General features: G+C 59.3%; 1 protein-coding gene across 2 annotated transcripts; it reads left to right on the top strand.

Annotated features, from left to right (window-relative positions):
- The first annotated feature begins 3,177 nt into the window (after positions 1–3,177).
- On the top strand, positions 3,178–12,016 carry SHISA7 (shisa family member 7). Of its 2 annotated transcripts, XM_081505574.1 has the most exons (5): positions 3,178–3,936; positions 5,596–5,750; positions 7,193–7,258; positions 7,633–7,782; positions 9,198–12,016. In XM_081505574.1, exons 1-5 carry the CDS (start codon positions 3,257–3,259, stop codon positions 9,839–9,841), a joined length of 1,695 nt encoding a protein of 564 aa, XP_081361700.1. In that variant the 5' UTR covers positions 3,178–3,256; the 3' UTR covers positions 9,842–12,016. The 2 variants fall into 2 exon arrangements, with proteins under 2 accessions (XP_081361700.1, XP_081361701.1); XM_081505575.1 differs by lacking the exon at positions 7,193–7,258.
- Positions 12,017–12,331: the final 315 nt, after the last annotated feature.

The following is a 12,331-nucleotide window of genomic DNA, read 5'->3' as shown; positions in this document are numbered from 1 at the left end:
GAGGGCAAGAGGTGGGAGGCAGGGGCAGGAGGCTCTGGGGCCCTGTTGACAGAGGGGCCATGTGTGTGTGTCTGTGTTGCTGGACCTGAGGGGGTGTATGCCCCCGTTCCTCCTGCCCCACTCCCCGGAGCTGTCAACGACCAGGAGTTGAAATTTCCCTGGGAATGTGCCTGTGTGTGAAGTTGGAGGAGACCACAGCACTCTGTTAGCAGAGGGGGAAATTCTGTGATGGAGCCCCGCCAGAGGCTTGGCACAGCACAGGGACCGAGCCTGCACACTACTAGCTCATGAGGGGCAGATGAGACCAAGGCACCCCTTGGCCCTGTGCATCTCCCCAGCGTCTGTGATTTAGCAGGCAGAGGGCACCCTTGTGTGTGTTTGGAAGGAGTGCCCCTTTCCAGAGATGGATGCTGCCCCACCAGCGTGCCTTGGGAAGGAGAGCCAGTCTCTCTGCCGGACACTCTTGTGCAGTGCACCACCTGCCCAACCATACGTGGCAGCCCTTGTGTGAATGAAGGAATCCACACCACCACTTGCGTGTGTTGCACTCAGAAGGGGTATCTCTGTGAGCATGAAGACCTGCATTTCTCTGTGTGGGGTAGAGGCACCCATGCTCTACGGGCGGTGGTGCCCCAAGTTCAAAATCTAGCTGTGACACCATCTGATGTACGTTGGTTGTTTTTTTGTTTCTTAACTGTAGTAAAATATATGTAACACAAAATTTACCATTTTAAGTGTACGGGTCAATTGTATTTAATGATGTTGTGTGACTACCGTCACTGTCTAGTTCCAGAATATTTTCGTTACCCCAAAAGGAGGCCCTGCCCGCACTGAGCAGTCAGCTCCTCTTCCCACCTGCCCTCAGCCCCAGGCAACCACTTATCAGTTTCCGTCTGCATGGATGTGCCTATTGTGGACATTTCATATCAGTGTAATCATTGATATGTGATTTTGTGTCTGGCTTTTCTCTCTTAACATCCTCGAGGTTCTTCATGATGTGGAATGTATTGGTGCCCCATCCCTTTTCATGGCTGAGTATTATTCCACTGAATGGCTAGACCGCATTTTGTTTACCCATTCATCAACTGACGGGCACTTGGGCAGTCTTCCATCTGGGCCTGTTGTAAACCATGCTGTTAAGGACATTCATGTTTTCAACTCTTTGGGGCAGATTCCTAGGAGTAGAACTCCTGTGGTAACCTTAATTTGGTTTTTCTATTTTTGGCCAGGCCCTGCTGCGTGCAGGATCTTAGTTCGCAACCAGGGACAGAACCTGTGACTCCTGCGTTGGGAGCACAGTCCCAACCCCTGGCCCACCAGGGAAGCCCCTGTGTGTTTGCCTCTTGCGGCCAAGCTGCTTTCCAGAGTGAGGACTGTGATGCACCAAGTGGGGGCGTCCAGAAGGCAGCGAGCAGGGAGGCAGGACGGGGCCAGAGCAGAGCTGAAAGGGAAGGTGGAGGCCCCACGGGGACGCAGGTGGCGCCTCAGCCTCCCACAGCCCTCGCCACATCCCAGCCCCCAGCAGCCTTTGATAATGCCGTGGTCCCAAGATACACGTGCACTCAATGGGAAGGAACAAAGGGTAAAAATAACAGCGAACAGACATCTATTAAACTAGTCTCACCCACCCACCCTCACTCCCACCTCCTCGCGCTGCTTTTATTTCTTCATGGCCTCCTTCATAATTTCTTAGTGTTTCTTCATAATAGTTTTCAACATGCATCCCATTGATACGTGTCTGTGTCCTGGCTTTGTCTCCGTGCCAGAATGCAAGCCCCATAAAGATAGAGGTGGAACCCTGCGGTTCACCCACCACTGCACCCCCAGCCTCAGTAAACACTGTTGCAGGAGCCCCTCCTGCCGGCCTGCTGCCGTAGAAACAGCGGAGCCGAACTGTCTGTCTGGCCCCTCTCGTCCTGTGTCCTGTCCTGGGAGTACAGCACCGGCACTAGGCCAGGCGCTGCTTGAAGCTCTCTGAGTGCGTGTCTGACTCTTTGCGACCCCATGGACTGCAGCCCGCCAGGCTCCTCTGTCCGTGGAATTCTCCAGGCAAGAATACTGGGTGGGTTGCCATGGGTTTGTCCTTCCAACCACCCAATGATAGCCACCCTTACCCCCAGTTTACACATGGGGAAACTGAGGCATGTGAGGACTTAGGTGTGTCCAGTGTCAGGCACCTGGCACATGGTGGGGCCGGGAGATGAACCACTGCTACTCTGACTTGCCAGCTGTGCAAGGAGACACTTCAGAGCTGAAATTGTAAGATTATGTGTGTGTGTGTGTCTGTGAGGGGTAAGGGTGGGGGTGGGGCAGAGAGAGAGAGAAGGGAGACAGAGGCTCAAGATCCCTTGACTATCAGACCTAAATAAAGGAGAAAAATGAGCCTTGGGGGAACTGAGGACCATAGGGGTCTAAGCCAGCAGTTCTAACTGGGGGGCATGTCCTCGGGAGACACTGAGCAATACCTGGAGGCAGCCTATGTTGTAAGGATGCGGTTGGGGGAGGGGGGTGTGAACGCCGCTGCACCCAGCAGCTGCTGCTGAACAGCCCACAGTGCAGGGACGGGCCCTCAACAAAGTGCGCTCCGCCGGCTGTCAGGAGTGCACGCGCTCCCTCCCCGCCCCGCCTCCCGGTCTATAAACTCAGATTCTCAACTCGGATCTCTCTCTCCTCCCCGTCTCCCCACCCCTCCCACCTCGCCCACACCACCTGCGCTCCCTTATTGCCGCCCTTGGTCCCGGCTGGCCCGACCCCGCTTCCTGGCCCCCTGCCCGCCTCCGCCCTGGCTCGCCTGTCTCCCCTCGGCCTCTCCCTCCGCCCTCTCCCTCGCCTGACTCCTTGGTTTCTTCTCCCTCCACCCCATCTCTTCTCTGGTTTTTGTCCGTCCCTCTCATTTCTTCACACCCCTGTCCACTTTCCCACTCTGTCCTCCCCATTCATCACTCTCTGACCCTTTCTCTGCCCGCTATCGCTGCTGTTCCCCTTCCGCGGCATCGGGACATTCTTCTGTGGCTCCCGCATCACCGACCATTGCCCCCTGGGCCTGGCCAACCCCGGGCCCATGCACGTCCCCTCCTTTTCCTCCTCGTGGCTCCTGCCCCTGCCCCGTCCTTCTGTCTTCCCTTGGGCTGCCTTCCTCATCCTTGCCCGGCACCATCTCCACATTTCTGCACCTCTGGCGCCTTTCTTCCGTCCACCGTTCCAGCCTCGGTTCTCTCCCCAGCCTGGCTGCCCCGGCCGACTTCCTGCGCGCCCCATGCCGGCCCTCCTGCTCCTCGGGACCCTCCTGTTCCTGGCCTCGACTACCGGCCAGGCTGGGGCGCGTCCGTCCAACGCCACGAGCGCCGAGCCCCCGGGTCCGCTGCCCGCCCTGCTGGCGCACCTGCGGCGCCTAACCGGGGCGCTGACGGGCAGCGGGGGCGCAACGGGCCCGGGGGCCAACGGCACCAGAGCCAGCACCCCGAGCTCGGCGGGCGCGGCTGCACGGGCGCCCCCTCCGGCCGAGCTGTGCCACGGCTACTACGACGTCATGGGCCAGTACGACGCCACCTTCAACTGCAGCACCGGCTCCTACCGCTTCTGCTGCGGCACCTGCCACTACCGCTTCTGCTGCGAGCACCGCCACATGCGCCTGGCGCAGGCCTCCTGCTCCAACTACGACACGCCGCGCTGGGCCACCACGCCGCCGCCGCTGGCCGGGGGCGCCGGGGGCGCTGGGGGTGCGGGCGGGGGACCTGGGCCTGGCCAGGCCGGGTGGCTGGAAGGGGGCCGGGCGGGGGGCGCTGGGGTGCGTGGGGGCGAGGGCCCAGGGGGCAGCACGGCCTACGTGGTGTGCGGGGTCATCAGCTTCGCCCTAGCCGTGGGCGTCGGCGCCAAAGTGGCCTTCAGCAAGGCGTCCCGTGCGCCCAGGGCGCCCCGGGAGATCAACGTGCCCAGGTGTGTGTACTCTGGGGCCGGGCGGTGGGGGGGAGCCGGGGGCGGGGCTTGGGCAACGGGGGCGGGGCCATCATGCAGTGAGGGGCGGGGCCAGCATGGAGTGAGGGGGTTGGGCCCGCATGGCCAGAGCGGGAGGCAGCTTCCCGGAGCGCAGAAGCGGATGCCTTGAGGAGATGGGCGGGGCCTAAGAATATAGACGACTTAAGTGACAGGCTAGGCCTGAGTGGTAGGCTCAGGCCTTCATTCAGCAAATATTTCTTGAGCGCTTTTTGTGAGCCAGGCGCTGGGGACAAAATCCCTGCACTGACGAGTAAACCTAGTTTCTAATCCCAGGTCAGCCGCCTGCGGGCTGTGTGACCCGGGGAAAGTTGCTTAACCTCTCTGTGCCTGTTTCCTCTGTCTGTATAGTGGGGCTAATCATTGTTCCCCACCCATTCGAACAGTAAGGAAGATTAACTGGGTTGATTCATGTCCAGTCCTGGCACACAGTAAGCCCTCAATAAATGCTGGCTACCATTATCATTAAGATAGTAAGCAAGCAGTGTTAGTTGCTCAGACGTGTCCAACTCTTTGGGAGTCGTCCACCGCTGGTGGACCATAGCCCACCAGGCTCCTCTGTCCATGGGATTCTCCAGGCAAGAATACTGGAGTGGGTTGCCATTTCCTTCTCCAGGGGATCTTCCCCACTGAGGGATCGAGCCTGAGTCTCCTGCATTGCAGGCAGATCCTTTACCATCCGAGCCACCAGGGAAGTCATGCACATGAGCAATAGACTTTCAGATACTGATAACTGCTGTGAAGAAAAGCAGTATGACGAGCTGTGAGTGGGAGGGGAGGTGCTGTTTTACATGAAGGGGTCAGGAAAGGCCTCTCTGAGCAGAGACCTGGAGGACAAGAGAGAACCAAGCAGGTATCTATGGAAAGGGCACTCCAGGCAGAAGAAGCCGTAAGTGCAAAGGCCCTGGGGTGGTGTGTTGGAAGGACTGTGAAAAGGCCCACGACACTGGAGCGCAGTGGGTGAGGAGGAGGTGGACAGAAGCAGGCAGAGGGGGCTTCATCCTAAGTGTGACGGGGGAGCCACTGGAGTGCCCTGAGCTCCGTGTGTGGCCACCTGACCCCTTGGCTGTGCATGTGAACTTAGACTGCAAGGGACAAGGGCAGAAACGGGCAGGCCAGGTGGAGACTGCAGCATCCATGGTGAGAGAGGCTGCTAGCCGCAGAGGTGGTGTCAAATGGTTGGGATATATTTTGGAGAGCGAATCCAGGAGATTACTAAGGGCCATGGAGAAAAGACAAAGAAGAGTCAAGGGTGAATCTAAGGTTTCATCGCCATGGGGAAGGCAGCAAAAGAAACGAGTCAGGTCCAAGGTTCGGGGTGGGGACAGGGCCACAGAGAGGACGCTGTCGGAGGGACCACACAAAGGGTAGGGTCCAGATAATTGGGGAAGGGGCGCTTCCAGTGGGAAGTGAGTCGGAGGGACCTTGAGGCAGGCGGCGCTCAGACTGACGCTAGCAAGGGGCGTGGCCAAAGGCGAGAAGCCGAGCTGAACTAAGATACCCGCAAAGGTGAGAAGGGGAGGGAAAAGAGGCCTGTGCCCTCCCTCTCTCCATCCCTACTCGCAGCGCTCAGGCCACTGACCATCCCTCTGCCCCTTCCAGGGCTCTGGTGGACATTCTGAGACATCAGGCAGGGCCCGGGGCCCGCCCAGACCGGGCACGAAGCAGCTCCCTAACCCCAGGGGTCGGAGGCCCCGACAGCATGCCGCCGAGGACGCCCAAGAACCTCTACAACCCTGTGAAGCCCTCCAATCTCGGTGAGCGAGAGGCGGGGCTGCGGCCGCCTCGGCCCCACCCATCCCTGTGACCCCGCCCACTGTGTCCCCACCCCCACGGGGCCCCGCCTCCCACCGCCCCGCCTGGTCTCTGTCTTCCCCGAACCATCCGGGCGGAGCCCTGTTTCGGACACTGCTCCGGACGCTGCAGTGAGCCCGTCCCACTCCCTGCCCTTCCGTGGGCACCCTAGGTGGGCACCGCGGGCGCGTCGACGGTTTCTCAAGCCACTGCACTTAAGAAACTCGTGTCAGACCACCCAGCAGCCGGTGACACACAAGGACGCAGGTAGCGACTGAGTTAGAATGTCTGGAGCCAGACGCCTGGTTAGAATCCTAGTTCTACCACTGTGACCTGGGGCCTCGGTTCTCTGGGCCTGTTTCCTCATCCATAAAATGAACATCAGTGGAGGCCTCGCCTCACATCACCGCTCTTCTTACCGGGTGTGGCCAGAGCGTCAGCGGAGAGGGCCAGGTGGCTGGGAGAGGGGCTGAGAGGGTCTCGTCTGGGGAGGCGGAAGAGACGCCCTCAGAAAGTGATCTCGGGGCAGTGACCAGGAGACGGAGGGGAGTTTCTTGGGCAGGGGGAGCTCAGCTTGTGAGGCGCCCAGAGCTGAGGCTGGGGAGAAGGTGGGCAGGCACCGAAGAAAGGGCCTCGAGTGCCAGGCCGGGCTGAGTAGCTCTGTCTGTGTCCTGAGGGCAGTGGGGAGCCAGGGAGGAGTTTAGAGCGGGAGAGGAGCAGAGTCTCGAGCGGGCAGGACTGTGTCTCTGGGACCTGTGTGCAGGGAAAGGAATGAGAGGAGGGAGGCTCTGGAGGAGGCTGCGACGGGGGTCCAGGCAGCGAAGGACGGACGCGGTTTGATTTGAGGTCAGGAACGCAGGAGAGGGGAGGGCTTTGAATACTAGTGATGAAGAAGAGACAGTTGACCTAGATCTGGAGGGATGAGCAGGAAGGAGGTCTTCAGGCAAAGAAAGGGAGGAAGGGGTTCAACGCGGGGAAAACGGTGTAACAGCCCGTGCAGAGGCCCTGTGGCAAAACTGAGCTGGACCACTGGGCATCAGAGGGAAGCAGGGCTTGAGGCGAGGGGTGAGAGATGAGACTGAGGGCAGGTCGGAAGGTCTCAGAGGCCGCCCCCAGCTTAGACTGTGTCCCACGGGTGATGGTGAGACAGGCGGAGGGTTTCGAGCAGCAGAGGGGCGGGGGCGTGTGTGCGCGTGTGTGTGAGAGGAGCACCGCGGCGGGGCTGGTCTTGGAGTTGGGCGGAAGGCTGCTTTGACGATCCAGGAGGGAGAAGGAAGTCAGGGCAAAGACTGCAGAGCTGGGGACCAGGAAGAAGCGAGCAGGGCGCCCTCCACACGGACCAGGACCGCGTGCCAGCTGGGCGCGGGGAGCGGCAGTGACGCCTCTCCCCTCTTGATCCCCACAGATAACCTGCACCACAACTACCTGCACCTCAACGTCAGCAGCCCCAAACACCGCGCTGCCGCTCCGGGTGCGCACCGGGGCGGGCAGGGGTGAGGCCGTGGGAGCCTGTCCTCACGGACCAGCCGGGTAACCCAGGAGCGGTCCGCGGGCAGCGGCGTGGAGCGCGCCCCTCCTGCCTGGGGCGGGGCACACAGGACTGCTGGCTGCGCCTCCTGCTCCTTCCCCAGCAAGGAGCCCCCGAGGGGCGTGGGGTGGGAGTGAGCAGAGGGAGCTTGGACTGCTGCAGCTTTGAGGGGCTGGAACCGCAGGCTGCTAAAGCTCTAAGGGGGCGGGGGCGGGGGCGGAACCGCTGGGTCCGAGGGAGCAGGGCCGGACTGACCCCGGCCGTGCCCTCTGCCCCAGATTGGCCTGGACTGACCCCGGCCGTGCCCTCTGCCCCAGACTGGCGGGCCGTCCCGCCGCCCAGCCCCTCCTTGCGCTACTCCACGCTGTCCTGCTCGCGGTCCTTCCACAACCTCTCGCACCTGCCCCCGTCCTACGAAGCCGCCGTGAAATCGGAGCTCAACCGCTACTCCTCTCTCAAGAGGCTCGGTGAGTCCCGGGAAGCGGGCTGCCTGGGCGGCGGGGCGGGGTCAGGGCCTGGGTTCAGGACCCTGGACAGTGGCCCGAGCGCCTTCTCAAGCTCTCGATTCCCCGCTTAGGTTTTTTTCTCCAAGTGGGCTTCCAGAAAGACCCAAGGTCATTCTGCATCGCAATTAATTACTTAGGGTGCTTTTCATAAATGCAAATCCATGGTCCTCCTCGCAAGATCTATTGCATTCATCAGGACTTCTGTTTGCAATTAATAGAAACACACACACAAAAAAGGTAACTATGCTGAAACACAACTTAGGGAAAAAAGGTAACTACGCCGGCTTGATAAGGCCAATTCTGTGCGCTACGAGCTTCAGGTGTGTCTGAACCCAGGTGCTCAAGAGCTGGCACCAGGATGCTACCTCTCTCAGCTCTGCTGAAGAGTGGGCTGGCTTCATTTTCAGACAGAATCTCCCCCTGTGATGGCAAAGACTGCCCTGAGAATCTTCAGGACAGTTCTTACCAGAAGAGTCTCTCCCAGTGATTGCAGCAAAAATCCCAAGCCTGAACCCCACTGGACAAGAAAGGGTCATGAGCTTGTCCCAGAACCAGTCACCATGACTCGATTGGACATTCCTGGTCGTGGAGGAGGCATCACACATTTTAAACTGAGATTCACAGTCAGAAAGGGTTTTTAAACCTACATACACTGGCAATTTTTTAATTACACCAAGTTCTGAAACTTGCTATTGTGGACATTTTCAAACATGTTCAAGAGCAGAGAAACTGTGAAATGAACCCCTAGGTTCCTATCACCCAGCTTTAACATTTTCTTACTCCCTCCTTCCCCCACCCCATCTTTTGGTGATTATTTCAAAACAAATCCCAGATATCATGTCACTTCAATCATTGATATTTCAATAACACACACAGCTGAAACAAAAATTGTATGAATCGTACTCACCCTTATTCTCTTATTGTGGGAAACTTTCTAATAATTTTCTATCCTATTTCATTTTGCAAAATACTGTCTCTACCCACAACATTGACTTTACAACCCACGAATGGGTCGAATCGAAAAATACTTTCTACAGGATGAAAGAGAAGGAAAAGTTTCCTCAAAAAGCAAGAGCTAGGTTCTATGCCCAAAAGAAAGGATATTCCCAAGCGATTTAAAAAACAACCCCCCTCCTCATCTACGGTCCCAGCACCGCAAGCTGGGCCTGGGAACATGCATTCTTCTAGCTTGACTGTCCCCACTGGTTAAAACCGTGCCCCTGCCCAGGCTAATGCCCAGGAAGTTCCCAGGGATGTCTGGAGCTCCCCGGGGGCAGGAGCCCAGTGCGGGGAGAGGCAGAGGGATGGCCCAGGGAGGCGGGCAGCTTCTGGGCCGGCTGGGGGCCCAGCTCTGTGGTCTCCCCCTTCTCCCGCAGCCGAGAAGGACCTGGACGAGGCCTACCTGAAGCGCCGGCCCCTGGCGGAGGTGCCCCGCGGGACGCTGCCCCTGCACGCGCTGCGGCGACCCGGCACTGGGGGCGGCTACCGCATGGATGGCTGGGGCGGCCCCGAGGAGCTGGGCCTGGCCCCCGCACCCCACCCGCGGCGCGTCATGTCCCAGGAGCACCTGCTGGGCGACGGGGGCCGGTCGCGCTACGAATTCACGCTGCCGCGCGCGCGCCTCGTGTCCCAGGAGCACCTGCTCCTGTCGTCGCCCGAGGCCCTGCGCCAGAGCCGCGAGCGCCTCCTGTCGCCCCCACGCAGCCCCGCGCTGCCCCCCGAGCCCGCCGCGCGCGCCAGCCTGGCCGCCTCCCACTCCAACCTGCTGCTGGGGCCCGGCGGCCCCCCGACGCCGCTGCACAGCCTACCGCCGCCCCCCGGCCTGCACGCACACCACCACCACGCCCTGCACGGCTCGCCGCAGCCCGCCTGGATGTCAGACGCCGGCGGGGGAGGGGGCACGCTGGCCCGCAGGCCGCCCTTCCAGCGCCAGGGCACGCTGGAGCAGCTGCAGTTCATCCCCGGCCATCACCTGCCCCAACACCTCCGCACGGCCAGCAAGAACGAGGTGACTGTCTGAGCGTCCGAGGCCGGGCCGGGGGCTTGGGCGCTGCGGCCTGGAGCCCCCATCCCAGCCTGCACCCCCGCGTCACACCCAGCTGAGGGGCCTGGAATCCAGATCTGCGGGGGCCAGGAAGGCTACCTCCAAGGACACGGTTTTGGACGAAATCCTTATGAGAGAAAAAGTTTCCTTCGGCAATGTCACTGGCAGATAAGATCCTCCTCCTATGTCACAGTCTGAGGCAGGGCCTCCTTCCCATGACGTCATCACAGAGGAAGAGGCCTGTATGTGAGGTCATCAGTAGCAAAAACGTCTGTGTTCATCACAGGGACAAACACTGCTTCCCACGAGGTCATCGCAGAGGAACAGGCCCACTATGGTCATCGCTGGAGACCATGTCTGTGCTCCTCGGTGTCATCACAAAGACTTCCCTCCGGTGACATCATAAGAAGAACAATGCCTTGTCCCATGACATCGTCCCGACAGACAAAGAGCCCTCCTGTGATGTCACTGCACAGATAAGTCTCAACCTCTGATGTCGTCTCTGGCACCAGAAGGCCTCTGTGGACATCATCATCACCAAGAAAATATTTTTTTCCAAAGAAGATGCCTCTGTCTATGAAGCTGTGCCTGCAGACAAAGCCATCTTCCCGGGACATGCTACAGGGGAAAGCGCCTTGCCAGCCACGTCCTCACGAGACGTAAGGCCTCCTTTCTAGGACGTAGCCATGGAGGCTCTGCTTCCTTCCTGTGACACCATCGCCAGAGGAGCTGGCTTGCCCTGTGATGTCATCACCAGAGACAGGCAGCCCGCTCTGGGGACCTCGCCAGGGTGAGGCCCTTCTGCACCGTCAGCACCAGACTCTGCCTGCGCTGAGATTACGTCCCGGTGAGACATGTCCACTGCGATTGCCCAGTATCCATAAGGAGGGCTGCCCAGAGCCCACAACTAACCTGGGGGCCACCAAGGAAGGGCCCGGTCAGGACCCCAGGTGTCATCGCTGGCCGCAGCTGCCCTGTGGGGAAGCTGTGGCCAGCGATGACAGCCCGTCCCTAGGGCCCCAGAGCTGTGACGTCACCACTGGAGACACTGCCTGCTCTAGAAGGCCATTCCTGTGACATAGTCACCAGAGTTTCTGCCTTGTCCCACCATGACTTAGCTTGGTTGCTCTCTCCCCTGACGCCTGGGACCAGCCCTGTGGGATTTCCACCAGACCCTCCCCCAAGGTGAGGCTGGGCCATGGCTCCTCCCCCCGTGCAGGGATGTCACCTGGTGACTCCTGGAGGACAGCACGCACTCCCAGATTGGCTTCTGCTCCCAAGGAGGCCACTCCACTGCTCCCGGAGACCTGGGGACTCTTAGGCAGCCCCACATCTCTCTGCCACAGCTACCGACATCATCACCTCTGTAAACAAAGTCCTGGCCTCCTGTTGGGGGTGTGTGTGCCTGCTGTTGACATCACACCACAAGACTTCCACCACTCATGGCGGCATTGCACCTGGGGTCCCGTGGTAGCCATGTCTGATGATGACGTCATTTCCCAGGGTTCCCTATGACCTACAGCGTATTCATCTCCCAGGATCCACCACAGCTAGGGTCTCGTTCTCATCCAAGATTCGTCATAACTATAGTGTCACCTTCTAAGGTAGCCTATAGCCAATGGTGTCACCACCTTCCATGATTCTCCACCAACACAGTGTCATCATCTCCCAGGATTCACCACAGCTGATGATGTCATCACCCCCCAGAAGCCACCATGACCAGTGATGTCATCACCTTCCAGAATCCAGTATGGCTGATGGTGACATCTTCTACCAGGATCCACTAGGACTGATGATGCCACAGTTTCCCATAGACCCCCACAATTGTGCTGTCATCATCTCCCAGGATCCACTCCAACCATGATGTCTTCATCCCCCAGGATCCACCTTAACTATGCTGTCATCACCTCCCAGGATTCAAGTCAGCCATGATGCCACCACCCCCCAGCATCCATGAGAGTCGATGGTGTCCCGGGACCCATGACATCCAACATCATCATCTCCTGGGATCCACCATAACTGTGACATTATCATCTCCCAGGATCCAGAACACCCAATTATGTCATTTATCAGGATCCACGTCAACCATGTATCATCACCTTCCAAGATCCATCACCTTGGGAGCCAAGTACTATGACAGCTATATTTCAATTGTCTCGTGGGGTCACCTACAGTTGTCCCCTTTAGGGGAACCAGCACAATACGTATTCTTTTCCCATTCCCTCAAAAACAGCGTGGGGTGGGGCTCCCTCTGATGACATCATCCTACTCCAGCCCTTCTTGATGATGTCACTGCCTTGCTCCTGACTCAGGCTATGCCTGCCTCAACCCGACCACAGACTTGGCCTTGGCCAGTTCCCCCTCACCCCTGGGTGAGGGCACCAGTCCCTCCGGATAACTGCCCTTCACCCAACCATCTGATCGGTGACAGGGTCAACACAGAGACCTCTTACCATCCCCAGAGGG

The sequence above is a fragment of the Giraffa tippelskirchi genome, chromosome 7, assembly GCF_054371585.1.
Source record: "Giraffa tippelskirchi isolate mGirTip1 chromosome 7, T2T-mGirTip1v1.2.pri, whole genome shotgun sequence".
Taxonomy (NCBI): domain Eukaryota; kingdom Metazoa; phylum Chordata; class Mammalia; order Artiodactyla; family Giraffidae; genus Giraffa; species Giraffa tippelskirchi.
Note: the sequence above shows the minus strand (reverse complement) of the source record. Positions and strands in the feature narration are given on the sequence as shown.

What these genes read in the sequence shown, in the direction of transcription:
- SHISA7 (XM_081505574.1), top strand. Translation starts at nt 3,257, where the DNA reads ATGCCGGCCCTCCTGCTCCTCGGGACCCTCCTGTTCCTGGCCTCGACT. An exon ending in TGTGAAGCCCTCCAATCTCG is followed by an intron (nt 5,751 to 7,192) that starts GTGAGCGAGAGG and finishes TGATCCCCACAG; the next exon opens with ATAACCTGCACCACAACTAC. An exon ending in CTCCTCTCTCAAGAGGCTCG is followed by an intron (nt 7,783 to 9,197) that starts GTGAGTCCCGGG and finishes CTTCTCCCGCAG; the next exon opens with CCGAGAAGGACCTGGACGAG.